Source organism: Mustelus asterias, chromosome 11, assembly GCF_964213995.1.
Source record: "Mustelus asterias chromosome 11, sMusAst1.hap1.1, whole genome shotgun sequence".
Classification (NCBI taxonomy): domain Eukaryota; kingdom Metazoa; phylum Chordata; class Chondrichthyes; order Carcharhiniformes; family Triakidae; genus Mustelus; species Mustelus asterias.
Window position 1 is genome coordinate 23,145,568 of NC_135811.1, and position 24,459 is coordinate 23,170,026.

The 24,459-nt window shown below is 39.4% G+C and overlaps 1 protein-coding gene across 1 annotated transcript in view; it reads right to left on the reverse strand.

Moving 5' to 3' along the window:
* atrnl1b (attractin-like 1b) overlaps positions 1-24,459 on the reverse strand; it is an 887,738-nt gene that overhangs the window by 688,799 nt on the left and 174,480 nt on the right. Inside the window, exons 9-10 of the mRNA XM_078223252.1 lie at positions 23,111-23,294; positions 15,110-15,264 (exon numbers count right to left, since the gene is read on the reverse strand). Of these exons, the coding sequence (XP_078079378.1) occupies positions 15,110-15,264; positions 23,111-23,294 (339 nt within the window). The remainder of the gene's footprint in view (positions 1-15,109; positions 15,265-23,110; positions 23,295-24,459) is intronic.

The following is a 24,459-nucleotide window of genomic DNA, read 5'->3' on the forward strand; positions in this document are numbered from 1 at the left end:
AGAATGTAGTGTTACAGTCATAGCTCGGGTGCAGAGAAAGATCAACTTAATGCAAGGTAAGTCCATTCAAAAGTCTGACAGCAACAGGGAAGAAGCTGTTCTTGAGTCGGTTGGTACGTGTTTTGTATCTTATTCCCAATGGAAGAAGGTAGAAGAGAATATGTCCGGGGTGCGTGGGGTCCTTGATTACGCTGGCTGCTTTTCCAAGGCAGCAGGAAGTGTCGATAGAGTCAATGGATAGGAGGCTGGTTTGCCTGATGGATTGGGCATTCATGACCTTTTGTAGTTCCTTGCGGTCTTGGGCAGAGCAGGAGCCATACCAAGCTGTGATACAACCAGAAAGAATGCTTTCTATGGTGCATCTGTAAAAGTTGGAGAGTCGTAGCTGACATGCCAAATTTCCTAAGTCTTCTGAGAAAGTAGAGGCGTTGGTGGGTTTTCTTAACTATAGTGTCTGCATGGGGGGAACCAGGACAGGTTATTGATGATCTGGACACCTAAGAACTTGAAGCTCTCGACCCTTTCTACTTCGTCCCCGTTGATGTAGATAGGGGCATGTTCTCCTTTACGTTTCCTGAAGTCGATGACAATCTCCTTTGTTTTGTTGACATTGAGGGAGAGATTATTGTTGCCACACCAGTTCACCAGATTCTCTTTCTCATTCCTGTACTCTGTCTCATCATTGTTTGAGACCCAACCCACTATGGTGGTGTTGTCAGCAAACTTGAAAATTGCATTGGAAGGAAATTTGACCACACAGTCATAGGTGTATAAGGAGTATAGTAGGGGGCTGAGAACACAGCCTTGTGGGGCACCGGTGTTGAGAATGATCGTGGAGGTGTTGTTGTTACCTATACTTACTGATTGCGGTCTGAGAGTTAGGAAGTTCAGGATCCAGTGGCAGAGGGAGGTGCCGAGGCTCAGGCCACGGAGTTTGGAGATGAGTTTTGTGGGAATAATAGTGTTGAAGGCTGAGCTGTAGTCAATAAATGTGAGTCTGACATAGGTGTCCTTGTTATCTCGGTGTTCCAGGGTTGAGTGCAGGGTCAGGGAGATGGCATCTGCTGTGGACCTGTTGCAGCGGTAGGCAACTGTAGTGGATCCAGGTACTCCAGGAGGCTGGAATTGATTCATGCCATGACTAGCCTTTCAAGGCACTTCATAATGATGGATGTCAAGAGCCATTGGCCGATAGTCACTAAGGCACGCTGCTTGGTTTTTCTTAAGTACCGGGATGATGGCCGTCTTCGTGAAGCAGATAGGGACTTCAGATTGTTGTAAAGAGACGTTGAATGTCTGTGAACACCCCCGCCAGTTGATCCACGCAAGATCTGAGTGCTCATCTGGATACCCCATCCTGGCCAGTCTCTTTCTGTGGGTTGACCTTCGAGAAGGCTGCTCCCTAACACAACTCAACACAATTCCAGAAGGTGTCTCTTTATGTGCTGAAGGAAAAGCCCCAACAAATAGTCTCCACCTGAACATAATTGAACAATTTATATACAATTGATGTACAAAAGTTAACTTTCAGAGCAGGCTTATAGTGCATATTGGTCGGTACTGTTCCCAAATTGTAAATAGTGTCATGCCCAATAAAGGCATGCCATATTTGTAGCTTTGCACATGGACTGAACTTGCATGAAAGCTTATGGAACTGTGTTTTTGTTAAAATGGACACCGATGAACTATTAAGATGGCTCCTGAGGAGGGTCAGGTTACCGATGCTTATCCAACACAAACCAACTACTTCCAGAAGTTCTAACTTGAATAACCAAGAGTGGGGGCCTTCCCCTGGTATGTACATGCCAATACAAACGTTATCTGTGGAATTCACATCTGCCACTGTTTGAAACTTACTCAAAATACAGTCTCAATCGACTCCTAGGTTCTATAGCTCTAGGTTTGCATTTCAACAAAAGAAAGCTGATGAGACCAGTTATCCAAGTATGCAAGATCATCATCTATCTCCGATTGTGTTGTGATGGTTTTCGACTTCTAAACCATTCTGATTGGCTGAGTGTCAGCATTGGTTATGTGATCAAAACCAGCTCGAGTTTTATCTAAAGAATCAGAGGGGCCAGGTGTTATAAATACTTAGTTAATGGTTCATAGTAATATTTTGGATATAATTTTTAGTTCTGGGAAGGGAGGCAATTTTTAGTTCTGCAAAGATTAAAGTTAACTGCAGAAAATGGGAAAAATGCAACTAACGCAGCTTGAAGACTAGCACACGTAGAATGTTGGGGTCATGTTGACTTAAGAGATTAACAGCTAGAAAGGGAAGATCATAAAACAACAGGTGGGTTTAGTTTGCTGGAGAATTGGAGAAGAGGTATCTATACTGCTTGCAAATAATTGCAGCCCGGTGTTTTGGGAGCTATAACTATAATAAATTGAAAAACAGAGTCCAAGGCGGCTACGTTGTCATGAAAGTGGGTGGAGCTAAAGAAAGTTGTGTGTGTTTCAAGTTGTGTGTGTTTGCTGGGGGAGTATTCTACAGCAATGAAAAAAGCCATACCGAAAAGGTACTACTACTTGCAGGCTCCAGGCAGCAAAAGTTTTGCTATTAGCTATCTCTAAGTGGCCAGGCGGAGTCCCAGGAACCATTCAATATCCCTGTGCAGGACAAGCCCAGAGGAGCCAAGGTGGTCACTGGTTCCATGCTGGAAAGGGCCGGGGCTCAAAAAAAGCCCTGGGAGCCATTTATATAGCTTGGTGCAGTTGTGGAGATTGGAGCTTGATGAAATTCAAGAGCAAAGCTAGCCAGCTACTAAAGAGATTGAATTGCTCCCGTACATAGAGACTGGAGTGCAAATTCAGAAATCCAGCGAACAGGGTCTCAGGAAATGAGACCGAAACCCTGGGGGATGTGCATCATTGGCACAGTCTGAGTTGAAGCAGATTTCAGGAAATTCAGAGGCTTAATCTTTGAAAGTGAATTTTTAACGAGACTGGTTGACTCTGTTTACGAATGTCTGGGTGAGTTGCTCAACAATGTTTTGGCAACCCTAGATAAAATCAAATAAAGCTGATCTGCAACAAAAGCTTGCAGCTGACCAACTTTACAAGCTGACTGCAATTTTCATGCTTAAACTTCGACATTCAAATCAGTTCAGATGAGTACATTAACTTAAAAACTAATTGAAAATTCCAAATGGAAAACAGTGAATGTCTAAACTATGCACAATTTCCAAATCTTTGTTATAAAATGGGATTCTTAATGATCCAATAAAACAGCTCTCATAAGATGGAAATAATCATGACAATAATCCAAATAGAACTGGGCTTAAACAAAGTACTACACTGACACTATTCAGAACATGGGATTTTAATTGTTTGTATATATTGTATATAGTGTGTGAAGGATGTTCAGGAAAAGGATTAATTTGGATTTTCAGATTATTCTAAGACTTATCCATAATTATGCAGTCATACTGAAACAATAAAAATAAGATTTCCCCTGCACCTTCCTTCAACAGTTCAATACTATACAAGCTAAATTAACCAGGAGGTGCAAAGAACATTCCAACCAAAACCTCCAAGTAAATTCTTTTTAAGTAAATCTGGTCAGTCAACCACAAGGCAAATTGACAAATCAGGATTGTCAGGTCATCAAACATATTTTGAATGCAAATTATGCCACAAACTAAACCCACTCCAGTGTGAATGCAACAATTTAGTTTTGATCAATTATAATTATGGAGTGTCCAGCCAAGAATATTATAACCCTCCTTAAAGTTTAATTGATAACAAAAAACAATAGTGTAGTTCCAAATCAAAAGTATACAAATATCAAGAATAAAAGCATCCCACTAATACAGGGAAGAGAAGAATTCCGATACAGGAATTTAGACAACAAATCATCTGATCTTTTAAAAATATTTCTTCAAGCTACAAAGGTTTGGATTAAGTTTAAGACATTAAGGGAAATTGATGGGATGAGAAAGGAAAGCTATTTCCACTGGTTGGAGAGTCAAGGATGAGGGACATAGTTTAAAAATTAGAGCCAAGCCTTTCAGGAGTGAAGTTAGGAAGCAATTCTACACACCAAGTGGTACAAGTTGAAATTCTTTTTCACAAAGGACAATTCTAATATGTTCCTTTTTCATTTCAAATCCTATTGATTTAAAAGATCCCAAAGGATCTGGATCAGGGTTGGGTATGTAGAGTTAGCTCACCAATAGCAATGATCTCATGAAATAACTAAACAGGAGCAAAGGGCTAAATAGGCTACTTCTGTCCTTATGTTTCCATAACTGACAGGTTCAAAATAAGAATTTAAATTAGGATTGAAATTTGACTCAATTACCCTAACATACTCCTGGCTGGTCTCCCACATTCTATCCTCAGTAAATTTGAGGCCATCTGTAACTCTATCGCTCCAAACCCACAACAAGCCCCATTTATTCATCACCCACATGCTCCTGGGTTACACTGTGAAACATGTTTACACTACCAATTAAACAAGTACTTTATTTTAAAATTCTCATCCCTGCTGTCAAATCCCACAAACCCAGTGCCCTCACCCCCATCTCTATAATCTCATTCAACTTCACAACCCAAGATATCCATGCTCCTCTAATTCTGACCAAGATCCTTGATGTTAATTGCCCCACCACTGGTGGTCATTCCTTCAGTTACCTCTCTAAGCTCGGAAATTCTCCCCTAAACACTTAAGACACTCCACCATCTCCCTCTTTCCTCCTTGAAGACGCTCATTCGAATTTATGTCTTTGATCAGGTTTTGGACACGTAGCTGAACTTGGAATGTTTTAAGTTGTAGGTGCTATATAAATGCTTGTTGTTTTTGTAGAAAAACAATGCTAATGGATTGCTACTGCAGCTTTGTCACACTAATTAACATGCATCATAACTTGCCACAACATTATCGTTCAATATCCTAGAACATTCCACTCCAAAACTACAGCATTGTTTATACCCTTGGAATTATTAAAATACCACAAAATCAATGTTTGGTCCAGCATTTACAAATGTTAAGTTGCTTCAGTCAGTTGTATGCTTTTCATTCATGGAAAAACTAAGTTGCTGTTTTAATTTAAACAACACTGTTTCCATCAATTATGCTCTTTGCATTTACCAAACAAGTTAAATGTTCATTATTGATTTCACCATTTAATTAGTTTGGAAACAACTACTAATTATTTTTCTGGCACACAAAGGGTACTTAAGGTTTTGGTACCTTAAATCGAAGTTAAGATTCATAGCAGCTGCACATAAATACAATTTCTGATTTGTTTATAAGATCTCTAACCATATTTCATCAAATCATTTTCCCAACTTCTTTTTCTGGAATCTAAGTAGTTCATTTTACAGCTATTCCAAAAACAAAAGAATGCGTGCAAAACTAAAACTTCACTTTGGATTGATGTATCTGTACAGACTCAATGGACCTCTTCTGCACTGTATGATTCTCCAGGAGGCTGAGATTTAGTCAGAAAGTTTGGGCGTTCTTGCTATTCTGATTCCTACCGAAACCAATAACTTAAAAAGGGATGAATTTTCCAGCAATTGATGGAAATAACTGAAAGACAAGATGCAATGTTTTAAGACTTTTACTCCAGTAAAATGAAACCAACTTCTATCAAACATTATTTAATTGGCAATTGATGCAACAAACTAAAGACAGGGTATTTCCGCATTGACTAATGCAATCAAGATACATCTTTTAGATCTTTTCACTGTGCATTTTTGACAGATACATACAACATAAGAACTTAACTAGGAGCAGGAGTAGCCATCTGGCTACTTATCTTCAATAAGATCATGGCTGATCTTTTCATGGACTCAGCTCCACTTAACCGCCCTCTCATCATAATCCTTAATTCCTTTATTGTTCAAAAATATATCTATCCTTGCCTTAAAAACATTCAATGAGATAGCCTCAACTGCTTCACTGGACAGTGAATTCCACAGATTCACAACCCTTTATGTGAAGTAGTTCTTCCTCAACTCAATCCTAAATCTGCTCCCCCTTATTTTGAGGCCATGCCCCCTAGTTCTAGTTTCACCTGCCAGTGGAAACAACTTCCCTGCTTCTATCTTATCTATTCCCTTCATAATATTACATGTTTCTATAAGATCTCCCCTCATTCTTCTGAATTCCAGTGAGTATAGCCCCAGTCTACTCGGTGTCTCCTCATAAGCCAACCCTCTCAACTCCGGAATCAACCTAGTGAATCTCCTCTGCACCCCCTCCAGTGCCAGTATATCTTTTCTCAAATAATGAGACCAAAACTGTACACAGTACTCCTAGGTGTGGCCTCACCAGCACCCTATCCAGCTGCAACATAACCTCGCTGTTTTTAAACTCCATCCCTCTAGCAATGAAGAACAAAATTCCATTTGCTTTCTTAATTACCTGCTGCACCTGCAAACCAACTCCTTGAGATTCTTGCACAAGGACACCCAGGTCCCTCAGCACAGCAGCATGCTGCAATTTTTTACTATTTAAATAATAGTCCATTTTGCTGTTATTCCTACCAAAATGGATGACTTCACATTTGCCAACATTGTACTCCATCTGCCAGACCCTCGCCCACTCACTTAATCTATATCCCTTTGCAGACTTTCAGCGTCCTCTGCACACTTTGTTCTGCCATTCATCTTAGTGTCATCTGCAAATTTTGATACACTACACTTGGTCCCCCATCTCCAAATCATCTATGTAAATCGTAAACAATTGCGGTCCCAACACTGATCCCTGAGGCACAACACTAGTCACTGATCATCAACCACATCACATTACAACAGCAAGTCCAAAGTTTGGCTCTCCAGGAGTCCCTCTTCTCCCTTCGACACTTGGACGAAACCCCCAGTGTCCTCCAAAAGTTATTCCACTCAACTGGAGTCTTCCACGTTGGCAAATCCTTGTTCCTCAAATTTCCAAAGGACCCGTTGGTTCTGTCCTCTTCATTTCGAACAGAAAACCAACTCTCACAAGCATCCTGCTTGGCTAGTAACACAAAACCTTCATGTTCCCTGCTCTTCACAACGATATTTCTCTCTCTCACTCAGTCTCAAAAAGCAGCTGTCCCTTTTCTGTGAGTTACTGTCACTTGATTTTAAGTTTCTGTTTGAGTTTCAACCTCCTGACAATCAGACCACATCAGTATGTCTTCAAGTTGGAATGCTTCCAGAATTCTTAATCTTACCTTAAGTCAAAAGAGACATTATAAAAGATAAGCATTTGTGTCAGTATTAACAGAACCTATGGGCGGCACGGTAGCACAGTGGTTAGCACTGCTGCTTCACAGCTCCAGGGTCCCAGGTTCGATTCCCGGCTCGGGTCACTGTCTGTGTGGAGTTTGCACATTCTCCTCGTGTCTGCGTGGGTTTCCTCCGGGTGCTCCGGTTTCCTCCCACTGTCCAAAGATGTGCGGGTTAGGTTGATTGGCCAGGTTAAAAATTGCCCCTTAGAGTCCTGAGATGCGTAAGTTAGAGGGATTAGCGGGTAAATATGTGAGGGTAGGGCCTGGGTGGGATTGTGGTCGGTGCAGACTCGATGGGCCGAATGGCCTCCTTCTGCACTGTAGGGTTTCTATGATTTCTATGATTTCTATGATTTCTATGATAAGTGTAAGAACTAGCTCTGAACAGGATATTATAAATAACTGGCAGCGCTGCCACATTAATCTAGTGTGATATTTGACATGGGACTGGGCCACATTTATTGCAATTGCATTGATTCCAGGAACAGGCAAAGCATCATCAATTGTTTCATTTGCCAGATTTTCCATTTGTTCATCTAGTAAGAGACCAAAGCTATGAGAAGGGCCATATATTCAAGAGGATTTCTTCTACCAAGTGCCAGGCATGTATGTGATTTCTATATCATAGCTGTGTGGCTGTTGTGTTTTCCATGGCTCATGGTTGGTAGTACTCTTGAAGCTGGAACCTTGTGACTCAGAGGCAAGTCTCACTCCAGGGCTTAAGCATAAAAAATCTATGATGCCATTTCAGTGCAGTGCCGAGGGGATTCTACACAGTTGCATGTGTGTTTATTTTCAGATGAAATGTAAAACTAAACATTAAAACTAAGTGTAAAACAGCTTCCCACTCACCTGGATGTAAAAGATCCCATGGCACTATTTTAATGAACAAGGAAGCTATTCCTAGTGTCTTGGCCAATATTTATCTCTCGATCACCTTCACAAAAATAGATTATCTGGTCAGTATCACAATGCTGTCTGTGAAGGTTTGCTGTGTACAAACTGACTACGGTGTTTCCTACATTACAACAGTGACTACAATTCAAAAATACATCATTGGCTGTAAAGCACTTTAAAGACATCCGGCAGTTGTGAAAGGTGCTTTAAATGCAATGTTTCCCCGCCTGAGGTCAGCAGACATGGCAGGCGAGGTGGTAGAATTCTGGTGTTCAAGTCTAGACACAGAGAGCCACTGTTCGTGCATCTACTTTCAAAACCATGATATCTGGCCATAATATCAAGAACATAAATCATGTTCATAAATCATGACACTTTGGTCAGAAACTCCAAAGCGTTTTACGGAGCCTGTCTGGATCATAAGTTTTGCATCTTCAATTCGGCTAGGATAAGCATGATATGTTTCACTTCAGGTATGATTCAAATGACCCACTCGGAAGCTTTTAAGTTTAATTAAGAATATAGTTAACATGTATGGAAAGTAAATCAGCAATAACTTTTATCAATTATAAACAAAAACAAAACAACCACGATAATGTATAACCCTTAGCAAATATATCAAAGGTGTTCCAATCAAACCAAAACCTTCCACAGGCAAAACCCTTTAAACAAGTTTAACACAGCAAAGTCTAATGCTCACGTGATACTGGAATTGAGTCCTTTGGTTGGATTCTGGAGTTCTCTTGATAGACTCAGAACAGTTTGAAGTCAGAACAGCTTCCCAGAACCCCAGGTAGACTCTGGTCAAGCCACCAACAGCAGATTCTCCCCTTCAGAAAGGCAAGTCGTTGTTTTCAGATAACTAGCAGAATTTCCAAATAAAACAGGGAGAAATACTTCTTTTCAGCTTTCTAAAAAAAAACCTGCAGCTCACAACTGAAAATGAGGGAGCTCCTGTCACCTGACCTGCCAGTTTTCCTCCTAACAATGCAGGGTCATAAAAACTAATCTCAGAAAGTACCTGAGGTCCCCATTTAAGCCACTTAAGGAGCAATAGAAGGATTCATCGTAGACAACCTGGTGCCACAATGAGGGTTGAAAGCTACAGGAAACATGATTTTTTTTTTAAACTCTTAAAGATACACCAACGTCACAATCAGTTGTCTGATTTATTCTGAAACCAGTAGCTAATTGCTGTTGATGAGGTGACAACGATGCCTCCTATTTTCTCTGGCTTGTCAATTTACATCCATAAAGACAAGACTCGGAGAGCTGGTTAATTTGTTATGCATTGTGCGATGTTACGGAATTTTAGTTCAAAAATAGTCTACCCTTGTAATGTATTGTATCGACTCTACTTGTGCATGCAAAATAGGCTTGTAAGCTAGAAAAAACAGCCACATGAACAACGCAAAAACTACATTTAAGTATATTGTTGCAGCCACTGTTGTGTAAAATCACAAGGTCTTTAAACTGGCCAAGTTACATTACTATCTGCATATCTGCAAAGATTTTGCGGCTCATTGCAAAGAAACTGTGAATAACGTCCGTCAAGTTGGAAACACATTGGAAGTATTATTAATAATTGAAATCATGCACTTCAGATAAAATAAAGACCTTAAAAAAATCTCCCCAAATGAAAAAAATCAAGTATACCATTAAATATTTGAGAATTCTCCACACTAAAGTCAATGCCAAACATAGGTATAACCACATAGTTGCTAAAAGTGTTATGTTACAACATAATCATAATTTATGTGCTGCAACAAACATAATTTTAAAATGGTAACAAATAATTTGATTCAAGATAACTAAACACAAGATCAAAATAATCAAAGCATCAGTATATCAAAATGGGATGACTAACACAATAAATATGGGACTCAAAAAGTCAGTTTAAGAAAAATAATTACATAGGCCGTGATGAACTTAAATCCTAAATTGACAAGGAGATTGTTTCCTTAAGCCGTTCAAAATAACACACCGAACAGAGTCAATGACTACAGAGGTCTTAATTTTTGAAGAGACAAAGTCATGCCGACTCTACCGGAGCGCTGGCCTCATCAAATTGTGGAAATCAAGTTTCCCCTTCCATTTCAATACATTCCTTGAAAATAGGAAAAAAAATGCACACAAAAGGCAGTTTATATTTTCCTTAGCTGGGAATTACAAAATTAAGTGAGCCAATTCAAATAGAAGAAGTGATGAGTAGGAATATGCACTTTGTTCACAGTGGTTCACTGTTGCGACCTCCAAAAGGGAATTCAGTTTTTTTTGGCCTTCTGCCGAAGGGAGGGGTAATGCATATAGAGTTTCAGAAATATGCATTAAGGAAGATGTACGTCAGATTAGCCCAGCTAACAATTATTCCTGGTGGTCTTGCAATGAGAGAGGCAAGGAGAATAACATTCTTTAATGGAAAGCACCATCTGTTAAATCCGAACAATGTGCCCATTTTACATGATGGTAGTATATGCTGGGGCAGAATTTCACCGTAGAGTTTCACCCAGAGATATGAAATTCCTTACTTTTTAAAAGCTGAATTACTTTCTTTTGACACTGCTTCCTTTCTGCCTCAAGAATTGCAAAATTATGTGCTACACCTGCAAAGCCACAAAATTAGGATTATAATACATGACATTGGGATTTAATCCTCAATAATGGTATTATCTCAATGAACAGGTTTACCTTCATGCCAAAAAATTACAATATACAGGGAGCAAAGTACATATTCCTTCTCATTGCTTAGATTTGAATCATCAGAAAAAAATGTAATCCATTGATTGCATTATTTTTAGAAAACCTACAGAAATAAGAAAACCAGATGCATACACAAAGGAACTATTTTTCTTTTTGTACTTTGAATTTAAGGAAGCAGTTCCTTAAAATGGTCGATCTGAAGAACTGGCTTCAGTGTGCAACATCTAACAATTCTCCAAAGTAATGTATACACCATACAGTACCAAAGAAAATCTCTATCTAAAATTGAAAATATGTGGTTCAGCTATTTTAACTTTACAATTCCACTAACAGCTAATAACTGAAGTAAATTGTAAATTAATTCTCCACATTGCAAATGTTCAAAAATCAAAATAAAATACTCAAACCAATTCAGAAAATATCTATTCTGAAAAATATCTATGAAGTCTAAGGTTACCCAAACATATCTCTAGTACAACACAAACTTGTTTGCAAATAGAATTACAACATTGTAAGTTCCCAAAACAACATAAATGGAATATTCAAAGGTATTATTTTAATTCTTTCCTAACACTAAGAACATTATTCTTTAACATTCAATTTTCATTCATTCAAATCTGGTCTACATTGCCATAAAAACTTTGATACAAATAATGCTGTGGTTTGATTACAGATTTCTATTTTTCCCCCATAACATGCTAGCTTATAGATTCAATAACATCCTTCACATGTACTAACTGTACAATGCTTTAAATAAATATCTGGGTGGGGGTGGAAAGGGAAGAAAGTGTCAGGAACCACGTATAATTTTAATATTTAGTTTATATTTGTATTTGTGTGTTATGAAAGGTGAACCATGATTCTAGTTTCATTTAGTGTTTTTTTGTAAGCTTGGTGCCAGGAAGTCTGGAGACCATGTTTGTATACATGCATTCTTAATCTGACTTTGCAACCCTTGAGGGAAAGAAGGGGTTAGTGGTTTAGTGAATTGAACAGGGAAAAGCAACATTGAAAAAACTGTGTTGTTGCTTTGTGATAGAGATCCAGGGACACACAATGACATGGAGACAAAAAGACAGTTTAGTCAGTGTGAATGCCAGAGACAGTGAAGGCAGGAGTTCTAAACTCAAGTAAGAAATCCTGCAAGACTACTGCAGAATTTAGTTAAGAGAACCCATGTGTTTGCTCCGAAGTTGAACTAATAGTGAGTTTGGATTGTGGTTTTTGGGTGTCTCAGGAAGAGATACCACCTGCGGAAAAGCATCTAGTGCATACTGAGAAATCCACTGGAAGGAAAACAGTTTGCAACTGAGCCAGCCCAAGCAGGTGGCCTCGGTGTTGAGTTAGTGGCAAATCTTCAGTGAGGTTTTGAGTCCACAAGGATATTGCTGGAATAAACAGGACAGAGAGTTTGAAGCATTTTCTGGTGCTTGCACTGAAATCTATCCAACCTTCGTGTCTAGTGCAAGACAGTTCATTTTCATTGCTTCATAAAAGTTTTATTCTTTGTGTTAACTACACTGGCAGAATCTTGTGAATGCGTTCAGTAACTGACTTCCACAATTTCTGAAAAAAACAAAGTTAGGATCTGTCAAGCAAGGTTTCACTCTGGGATTGGACTTGTCCAGCATTATCAGCTGGATCACAACAAATGTTAACAAGTAGAAATTTAAGAGGCAAAATTGCTTTTGATTCTTTTCCTACAATGATCCTTAAAAATAACTGAATATTCCCTGTCTATCCTGAGTTAGCTACTTTTAGCCAGGTTAGAAACTGGGGATCATAACTAACCCATGGCCTTGAGAGAGGGGAGAGTCCACAATGGTTTACACACCTGATCCATATATGTCCAGTACATTTAAAATCATTTTTGTTTATGGATGCTAGCTGAGGCCATTATGGGTTTCAGTTGTGATGTCCCACATGTTATCATCAACATACATTATCATGATTCCAACATGAATAATGACCAACTGGATGAAACACCAGAGGATAATTAGTACCTGTAAAACTGAAGTCCAGCACCCTCAAAGGGGATAATGAATTGGCGAGGAAATAAAATAGACCTTATATACACTATTCCCTGAGGCTATATAGAGGAAGCAGATTTACATAGACCAGTGATAAAAGGGCAGTCACTGATTAGGAGAGATATGGAGTAGTAGTGAAAGATTCCCCCTCAAGGGGTAGAAGGCTTGATCAGTCTGCAGGAAAGTTAACCAGTACATCATCCAAGCACCTCTTAACCCTAATAACTAGAAGCTGGGTGGTATCCGGAGGAGGCTAGGAGCTCAAATCGTTACATACAGGCAAGTAAAGAGGTTCATTTAATATAGACACGCAACAAATGAATCATAAGTATTGCAAGGCTAAATAAAGATATACATCCATCTGAAGCAAAACCAGTTAAATAACTGAAGGATACATGCTAAAGTAAACATTCTTAACTATGCTTGTTATTTCTGGCAATGAGAAAACTTAGAAGGCAAAGGGCTGAATAGCATTAAAGATGATTTATGAAGAGTTTTTACAGTATCAAGGAGCCAGCATTGTTATAAAAGGTAAACTCCGTCCTTTATATTGTGAATTACTCTTTCACATGGTTGTTTGTTCGTCATAAGAACCCTTCAGCTCCCCTTTTTGCTTCTCAGAGCAAGTCAACCACAGATAGGCAATTATTGATCAGTACAACTGCTTACTACAACAATTTCAATTTATATAGCACCTTTAACATAACAAAATGCCCCAAGACTCTTTACAGGAACGTTATAATATAAAATTTGACACTGAGCCGTGTAAGGAGGTATTAGGACAGATGACAAAAAGCTTAGTCAAAGAGGGAATTTACAAGAGCTAGCTTAAACAAGAAAAGAGAGGGGGGGGAGAGAGAGAGAGAGAGAGAGAATTCCCGGGCTCGGACCTTGGCAACTGGATGCATGGCAGTCAATTGTGCAACAATTAAAATCAGGTATGTCCCAGAGGCAGGAATTGGAAGAGAACTGAAGACTGTAATGCTACAAGTTATAGAGATAGGGAGCAAGTAAAGCTACGAAGGAATTTGAAAATAAGAATTAGTATTCTTATGATTGTTGAGATGCCGATGTTGGACTGGGGTAGGCACAGTAAGAAGTCTCAACACCAGGTTAAAGTCTAACAGGTTTATTTGGAATCACGAGTTTTTGGAGCGCTGCTCCTTCATCAGGTGAGTGCCTCCAAAAGCTCGTGATTCCAAATAAACCTGTTGGACTTTAACCTGGCGTTGTGAGGCTTCTTACTGAGTATTTTTGTGGTGTTGATCAAATGAATGTCAACATACATCGCCAAGACAGGGGTGATAAATGAATAGAATTTGGAATTAGGACAAGTGAAGCAAAGTTTTGGATGACCTCATGTTTATGGAGGGTAGAGTGCAGCAGGCTGGCCAATTCCTGGTGATAAAATAGTCAAGTCTAGAGATACCAAAGGCATGGATGAGAATTCAATAGATGAGATGGAGCAAGGGTGACGACAGGCAATGTTACCGAGATGGAAATAAGCAGTCTGAATGATGGTATAGATATGTGGTCATCAGACCATCTTAGGGTCAAATACAACAAAGTAGTGAACAGTCTGATTCAGTCTCAGAATAGACAAGAGGAGGGATGGAATCAGTGGCTACAGGAACAGATAATGTGTCAGGGATCGAAGGCAGTGGGACTTCAGCCTTTCTAATATTTAGTTGCAAGAAATTTCTGCTCATCGAGTTGGATGTCATGAAAACACACAGAAGTTGACACTGTTTTGAAAGATACTGCCGAGGGGCAACAGGTACACGAGGGACAAGGCAAGAAAGATGATGATTGGGAACAGACAACAGTTAACTGATGCTGTAAGTGGTAAGTTGTCTGCTGTATGTTGTCACATAAACAGTTCAGTATTTATAGAACGAAATCAATCAAATGGGTGGGAAGGAAGACGACAGACAGAATAAGACGTTCAAAAGGAGGAGAATGAAAGAGCATGATACTTAGGAAGAGAAAGGAAACGAGCAAAGGAAATGAGCAATGTGGGTCTGCACATGGGTGCATAAAAAGTTCTTATGATGCACAAACAAGGGAATTGCTGCTTGAACATTTAACTTGAAAACATGCACCATTACATGGGAGGAATCTGCAGAGTGTTAACATTATTTCTGTAGCCAGTTAATAAAAAATGTTGCAAAATGGTGCTTGAACGATCAGAATTAATAAGATTTACCAAAATATATCATATTCCAAAGGATAGTTTTACATAGCCGTACATACCAATATCATATGCTAGGAAATCAGCAGAGAAACATTTTGCTCCATTGCTTAGAGATGTGTCATTATGGGTGTTCCCTCCAAAAATGAGCATCGCCCCACTGATGATGACAGCTGAATGTAGATAACGAGCAAATCCACTTTCCTTGAGGATTGTCCTAAGTTTTTTTAAGGAAAGGAAAATAAGACAGCTTACTTGCAAACTACAGAATGTGCAAATTAATGAAAGTATCAAAATATGACCATGAAGTTTTAAAAATAATTGTGTTATTTAGAGATCTATAGATTCAATAGTAAATTTCACTGGTAAATAAATTAAAATGCCTCAACAAGTTTGAGAGGTGGTTTCGTTGTCAGGGCTGGCATTTGTTGCTCTGTGTTCCAAGGTGGCAGTGGTGGACTTTCTCCTATTTGATACTATACCACTTTAGACGACAATTAGACTTGAATCACAGACCAGGCAAGGACAGCAGACCTGTAGGACATGATGATTCAGTTGGATTTTACTGAATATCTGATAGCTTCATGATTATATTTACTACTACTAACTTTGCATTTTAGATTTTATAAACCAAATCCAGCTTCTCAAACTGCCATGGTGGGATTTGAACTTATACTCTCTGGATTGTTAATTCAGGAAGAATACTGAACAACAGCACAGGTTAATAGGTTTACTTTCACAAATGTTGTTCACATTTTCTGTCACCAAACTGAATGAAAATATTGAACAGTACAGTACTGTGCTGAGATAACTGAAGCACATGTTTGGCTTAAGTAAAACTGGATCAATTCCTGAAATTCTTCCCTAATATTTTTTCACAAATGCTCACACATTAATATATCGACTGGAAACTTTACTAAAAGTCAACTAAAAGTCAAGGATTGTGGGAAGGACTAGCAGGTGGGTTATCACCCTGTTCAAACCATTTCATTAATACTTCTTCCAGGGCAGAAAAGTACTGAAGTGGGTCCTGAACCTGAAGCTTCTGGTCCATATACGGGGGCGCTATCCATTGAGTCACAAGACCTTTGGAAAAAAGGATTATAGATCAAAATCTGATGAAAGGTCACAGATGCTGAAAGGTTGGTTGCAATTTTACTAGGCCATTGGAAATAGGCTGGGAAGCAGGAATGCTGGCAAAATGGCATAGAAATTTTAGTGGTGACTTTGCTGAGGTTGCTGAGCTAATGACCCAGTGATTGGATTGGCAGCCCAGGACTCCACGTTTAATCTGGATGACAGCCCCAGCAGCAGCCACTCAATTGGCCACCGCTGGGAATACACCTCCATGGGTCCCAGTACCCACTTACACAAGGTCACTTCCTGCTTTCAACTCCAGCAACGGGACCGTTCTGCTGAAATTCAGCCCTTTAACTCTGCTTCTCTCTTCACATCTGCGATTTTAGAAGGCCAATGAAAACAACTACCGCAAAATCCATCTTATTTTGGTATTTTTAGGTAGTCAGCCATACCATGATGGATTTGTTCTGTCATACATAACTTAATATCTCACATGAGCATCTACAAGCTACACTGAAAATATTCTGAATAGTGACCTCCTTCACCCTAAAGTATAAGCCAGAACGGTCTTCTTTGTATGAAGTGTGCTCTACAAGTTATTTTCCCATCATTCCCAACTCTGTTCTCCCCATACTATGCCCCATCTTCAACCATGTTGCACTGGTACTAGCTACTAGAATGTCAGAGAGCAGCTTGGGATGATTTTCCTTCCAGAAGCAAAGGCTAAGCAACAAAATAATATTTTCCTGTGGACTTTCAAAATTACATGAAAAGGTCAGCCCCACGAGGAGAGTGTATACAAAAAAATTTGAAAAAACATACAGCCACTATCCTGGAGCATTCATGGAGGGCAAAGACAAACTGTTCTGGACTTAAGTTAACCAGAAGGCCACAAATTAATGCCTAATATTTGGCAATTTATAGGTTCAAAACAACTGAAACATGAAATACATTTAACTGCAACTGACAGCATGTCCTTGATTCAGATTACCAACATCCTTAGAAACCTTCCAATAATTCTTTAGGAATCATTCAATCTTCAGAAGTACACCTTGTACTTTGCTCTCAGTTTAAAGGAGTTGCAAACTCTTGCAGTGGATGAACAAAGTCACAATCATTGGGTGACTGCAATCTCATACATGGTGGTTTTTTTGATCACCAGAAATCCAGCAATACCCAATATTATGACTTTTTTTCCAATTATGTTCCACCTCTTCCTCTGGTCAGGTTGGCACTTCGATGCATAGCAATTGTAAAAGTGCAGACCTTGTTTCTATGGGTGCTATAGTTAAGCTTTATTGATCATCTTGAAAGAAGGGTACAGTACATCAAAGCTGTTTAGACTTTAAGGGATTGTGTTCCTTGAGCTTTCAAGCTACAGATTGATGTTGTGTCAAGCAAATCGAAGTCACCAATGTCAAATTGCTACAAAGCTAGTGGCATTTAAAATGAAAGCTTTGCCTGAAAATCAACACACATTTTCATAACATTTAGAATGAGCTGAACCTTCAACTGACTATACATTGCCCAAGGCAAATATTCAACTGAATTAGGAAAATGTGAGTTGGAATATATCTTAACCTTTCTTTTCACCTCACAGGATTTTTGAGTTTATCTCGAGAAGCAACTAAAGTTTCAGGAGTATTTTTACTCAAAATGAAGTACTTTTCGTATTAATAATCATTTAATTATATCGTGTGTGTCCTGTTAAGAGTGCATCCTACTGGTATGTAGCAAAAAGATTATTGAAGAACTGCTTCAAGTTACTCCCAGATATTGTTGCTAAAATATATATAATTACTAGCACAAAAAGAAATACTGAGAGTTCATTTAAAAAACATAAGACATGCACACAAGTGTAAACCGAAAGGCACTGCTCATGAATTAAGAGTTCACTCAAACTGGAAAGGCATTTGAAGCACAGGCACAAGACATTTTTTATTTTCCATTAAATAATTAATATATTTTCCTTATTCACCACAGCTAGTAATATCTAAATGATATCCATTTTCAAATTCCAATATCTGTGCACACTTCCTAACCAAGGAACCTGACCATTTTCCATTTAAAAATTGTAAAATTACTGATTTTGCAGCCACCAGCAAAGGAATGGTGCTTGCTATTCACCACACTGACTGCTGACCACAGACTTTTATGTGACAACTTGCTATCAGGTGTCTGATCCAGTTGAGCACCCTCTGGGATCTGTGGCATATGCACGTGCTGCACTCAGCCAGCGCGTGGTTGCAAAACTCAGAACGTGTGCCCAACATTAGATGTGATTCTGTGAGTGTACTAAGAGTTCCACTAACACCCAATTTAAGATAATCAGTTGAGCTCGCAAGGTGACACAAGGCGCATGCTCGAAACAACATAACTGTAGGCCCCAATTCGCAAACAAAAGTAATTGCACCAATTTTAATTGAAGAAAAGCATGGAGAACCAACTGTTCCATGGTGCATTTTCCATGACCAGAATCCATTTGACAACGAAACAGCACCCTTTTTTAAAAATGCAGTTTGAATTGCCATTCCCCTTCAAATTTAATGTGCTTGCATCTATCCTGATGAATAGCTTCACCACCATGCATCTTTCTTCAGTAATACTCAAAGTTCTGTACAACCAAGCGACTACTTCCCACGACATTAAAAATCAAAGTACACCCAAATGCATCTAACATTTTCTGCTGTATTTAAGAAGCAACTGTAGCCAAGTACCACACATGCCAGTGATAGTTCTGGAAGCCCTGGAAATGCAGCCTGAGAATTTCTGGAAACAGGCCTTCAATCAAAAACATGGTTCTCCACATTTCAAACGCACAATAGAAAAAAGTCAAGTTAATCACTTTTTGTGTAATTCTTTTCTTACAATTCTCTCATAAATTACAAACCTTATTTTGAGGACTAAGTTTCTCATCTTTTTAGTTTGTGGAGAAACAAAAATAAAAGTGAATTTTTAAAAAATTGTGAGTCAATTCATGAATTTTTTCCTTCTTCAAAATTAAAAGCATGTTTTCTTATTAATCATTTTGGATTGGTTGTCATATTAATCTTTAGCAGTTTCTTTTTTAAAACTGGAACTCTACTTTTTACCAAATTCAACTGATATGTCACCTATTCATTCAGTTGTCCTTGGCCACAATTTTATAGCAAGGAATTTGAGCCTGCCATGCTCATGTGTGACACAAACTTATGCACACAAGCACAACTGAAGAAAACTTGAGTGAACAAACATTTTGCCCATCACACTACAGGAGTCAAACTTTTCAATAATTAAACTTTGGATCACGCTTGCACCCAAAAGATACAATTCTTTGCTGAGCCCAGGTTTGAATTCACATCCTTGATCAAAAGTGCCATTTGTCATTAGACCAATGGTTCCAGTTTAAAAACGCAATGACTTGCTTCAATTGTTCTAGATATATCTAATATTCTCACTGTGCAGAAGACTCTTCAACTATCAACTATGGAGAGATCATTCCCATAGTAGATAAGCAAGTTGAATAGTTCAAAGATCAATCTTCACACTGGAAATACAAATTCACAGCCTGTATTCTTCAAAAAGCTGTTCATGGAAGATGGCCTCTGTGGTAGCTTGGCCATGAAAAGGCAAAGAATGCGTTTTGATATTCAATCTTCTTTACTTATACAAATATTTAAGTACCGTACAGCATGGACTCAGAACTGGGGGCAGCTAGTTATGATGTGGAGATGCCGGCGTTGGACTGGGGTAAGGTTCGAACAAGACTTCTTCACCGCACAGGACCTTCAACCGATGCTATACACTAGATACATCGATGACATTTTCTTCCTTTGGAGTCATGGTGAGCAATCACTGAAACAACTATATGATGACATCAACAAGTTCCATCCCACCATCAGACTCACCATGGACTACTCTCCGGAATCGGTTGCATTCTTGGACACACGCATCTCCATTAAGGACGGTCACCTCAGCACCTCACTGTACCGCAAGCCCACGGATAACCTCATGATGCTCCACTTCTCCAGCTTCCACCCTAAACACGTAAAAGAAGCCATCCCCTACGGACAAGCCCTCCGAATACACAGGATCTGCTCGGATGAGGAGGATCGCAACAGACACCTCCAGACGCTGAAAGATATGGCATTCGACTCATCGATCAACAGTTCCGACGCGCCACAGCGAAAAACCGCACCGACCTCCTCAGAAGACAAACACGGGACACGGTGGACAGAGTACCCTTTGTCGTCCAGTACTTCCCCGGAGCGGAGAAGCTACGGCATCTCCTCCGGAGCCTTCAACATGTCATTGATGAAGACGAACATCTCGCCAAGGCCATCCCCACACCCCCACTTCTTGCCTTCAAACAACCACGCAACCTCAAACAGACCATTGTCTGCAGCAAACTACCCAGCCTTCAGGAGAACAGTGACCACGACACCACACAACCCTGCCACAGCAACCTCTGCAAGACGTGCCAGATCATCGACACGGATGCCATCATCTCACGTGAGAACACCATCTACCAGGTACACAGTACCTACTCTTGCAACTCAGCCAACGTTGTCTACCTGATATGCTGCAGGAAAGGATGTCCCGAGGCATGGTACATTGGGGAAACCATGCAGACGCTACGACAACGGATGAATGAACACCGCTCAACAATCACCAGGCAAGACTGTTCTCTTCCTGTGGGGGACCACTTCAGCTGTCACGGGCATTCAGCCTTGGATCTTCAGGTAAGCGTTCTCCAAGGCGGCCTTCACGACACACGACAGCGCAGAGTCGCTGAGCAGAAACTGATAGCCAAGTTCCGCACACATGAGGACGGCCTAAACCGGGATGTTGGATTTATGTCACATCATCAGTAACCCCCACAGCTTGCCCCTGGTCTTGCAGAATCTCACTAGCTGTTCTGTCTGGAGACAATACACATCTCTTTAACCTGCGTTTAATGCTCCCTCCACCCACATTGTCTGTACCTTTAAGACCTGGCTGGCTGTAGAGATTCGCATTCTAATTAGTATTCTGTAACTTGATTTCTGTGTCTGTGCACTGTTTGAGAGCACATTTCCACTCCATCTGACGAAGGAGCAGTGCTCCAAAAGCTTATGGTATTTGCTACCAAATAAATCTGTTGGACTTTAACCTGGTGTTGTGCGGCAGCTAGTTACACAGGTAAGTGGTAAGACTAAACCCGTGAAAGCCTGCGCTGCCAATGACATCACTCACACATGCTCATACCTGCTAAAGACATCAGTACATACAGTCAGATAGATAGACGTTTACCATAACATTCTATAAAGCCTCCAAAACTGCAATGACTGGAAATGATTAAAACTTCTAACAGGTCAGAGAAAAGAAACATGTTGGCGACTAAAATGTTATTTTGATCAACTGTCCATTCAAGTTTCTTGCCGTTAACCGTCAACTCTCTCCATGGACTTAATTTTTCTCCCAAAATATGCCTCAATTTCTCAGTCAACCCTCCCCCTTATCTCCTACTTAACTACACCCACCACACAGCCCAGCCAAGGCATCACAGAGACACCTTTAAGCTCAAACTCCAAGAAGACAGTTCAGTCCTGAAAAGACAACCATTATGGTTCCTTGCTATTAAGGCAGGCCAGTGGGATCATTTCCCACTCTGACTTTAATTTGAAAGAGTGAAAATGCATGAATCATCACAAAAGATTCCAAGTCTCTATTTTGTTTTAGGTTTTGAGAAAATATCAATTTGCTAACCTCCTGTGTAACATATTTAAATATATTTCATCAAACATCAGATTACTGATCAGATGCAAATGAGAGAATGAACAGCTCACTAAAATCTAATTTATAACAACGCCACAAGAATTATTTTTACATAAGCTACATTTAAAGTAACTGCTTTAACCCATTTTAATCCAAAGATCGGTACCATTTGGATTCAGCACAATATTCCAGTTTCTCAGTCATAAAATTGACATCAAAATCAATTCTATATGGAATTCTTAATCTCATAAAAGGCTGCCATTTCTCTGACATTATCAGGGAATTCAGAAGTGAATAGATCTTTGTAGGATCATTGAGTTCATAATTCTTTTTTGAAAAGAGTATTGGAACTGACTCAGAAATTCATGAGGTTGGTACTCAAAGAATCTATACTCACATTGTGTGTCAAAAAACTAGGACATCTTACTAGAAATATCTAAGTGTCAGAACAACTGTTCATACACCTTTAGGCAGAAATATAATTATGACTTTCCAAACTTATTAAAATGATTAAAGTAATTAAAAAGTTTTGTACAACACAATTAAACTTCAAAGAATTTATCAGTTGTGCAGCAATAAACAACCTTTGAGAATCATGATAACATACAATAAGTAAATGTCACCTCCTTTCTGAAGGCAGACAAGTTACTTTAATTGTGCTAATAATAAATGGTCAAAAAAACCCGAGCATATATTACATATTCATATTGTACAAGAATTCGAGATCATCAGCATTCCACCTTGATTTTTACAAAATGCCTCAAGCTAAAATCATGAAAGTTTAATGGGCCCACTTTCATTCTATTCCTAAATGTATTTAAACTAATGAGAAAAACCATGTGCTCCAAAATGTTGTGTGTTCAGAGGAATGGACAGGTGGGCAAATAAAATGAAATTTGCAATATTTTAAATAAAGAGTTACTTTCATGAATGCAGCAAAGTTGCTTGCCGGTTTGCAACAAATTGCTTGCCTACTACACAACTGAAAAATATCTCAAACGACTAAAATAAAATCAATTCATAAATTAACAAGTAATAAACCTAGCCAAATGCAACATTTTATTAAAAAAGCTTAAATACATAAGCTTTCATAAGTTTCCCAAAGTTCCTGAATATCACTAAGACACATAAAAATGGATTCGCTATTTCAACTCCATTCAGATCTCCACCACAATTTTATCATATACATTTCAAATCAAACGCTGTAACAAAAATAAATTTAATGGATGCTTGACTGTTCCACTTACCAAGTACGACTATTTACTGTGTACTTGTAGAGATCATCCACCAAGCCATACTTATTGTTTGTAAATGCTTTGTATCCTCCATGCACATAAATCGATTTCGTCATTGCATTGTAAACGCTGCTGTGCCCGTATCCACCCTGGACAATCGCACCTTTAGTCTCTGTCACGAACCATGTGTTGGTCTCTGGACAAGAAATAAAACTGGTTTAAAAGTCGATTAAGATTGGCAAATTTTATTTCCTGCTGTTTTCCCATCCACAAATAGAAATAATTTTAAACCTTACCACATAGAACAGTATTTCACTGCAACTAGTGTTTTAAGGCTTAATCCTTCCCAATAATTATGAATAGAAAATAAAATCCAAGAGGTTTACCAGAATGATTATGTTTGAGAATTCCCTCACCAACCCACTTTATTTCTCTTTCCTCTTCAAATATGTGCCTTAAAATCTACCTCTTGATCAATCTTTTGTTATTGGCCTCATGTTTGTGATTTGGTGTCATTTTTCATTTTATAACAGTCCTGGTGAACATCTGTGTTGTTTTAGAGTCATAGAATCAGAGGTTTGCAGCATGGAAACAGGCCCTTTGGCCCAACTTGCCCATGCCGCCCTTTTTTTAAACCTCTACGCTAGTCCCAATTGCCCACATTTGGCCCATATCCCTCTATACCCATCTTACCCATGAAACTGTCTAAACAATTTTTAAAAGACAAAATTGTACCTGCCTCTACTACTACCTCTGGCAGCTTGCTCTAGACACTCACCACCTTATGTGAAAAAATTGCCCCTCTGGACCCTTTTGTATCTCTCCCCCTCACCTTAAAACTATGCCCTCTAGTTTTAAACTCCCCTACCTTTGGGAAAAGATATTGACTATCTATCTGATCTATGCCCCTCATTATTTTATAGACCTCTATAAGTTCACCCCATGTCTCATACGCTCCAGAGAAAGAAGTCCCAGTCTATCCCAGTGGGCGGCACGGTAGCACAGTGGTCAGCACTGCTGCTTCACAGCTCCAGGGACCTGGGTTCGATTCCCGGCTTGGGTCACTGTCTGTGTGGAGTTTTCACATTCTCCTCGTGTCTGCGTGGGTTTCCTCCGGGTGCTCCGGTTTCCTCCCACAGTCCAAAGATGTGCGGGTTAGGTTGATTGGCCATGCTAAAATTGCCCCTTCGTGCCCTGGGATGCGTAGATTAGAGGGATTAGCGGGTAAAATATGTAGGGATATGGGGGTAGGGCCTGGGTGGGATTGTGGTCGGTGCAGACTCGATGGGCCGAATGGCCTCTTTCTGTACTGTAGGGTTTCTATGAATTCTATTCTATGAATATCCAGCTTCTCCTTATAA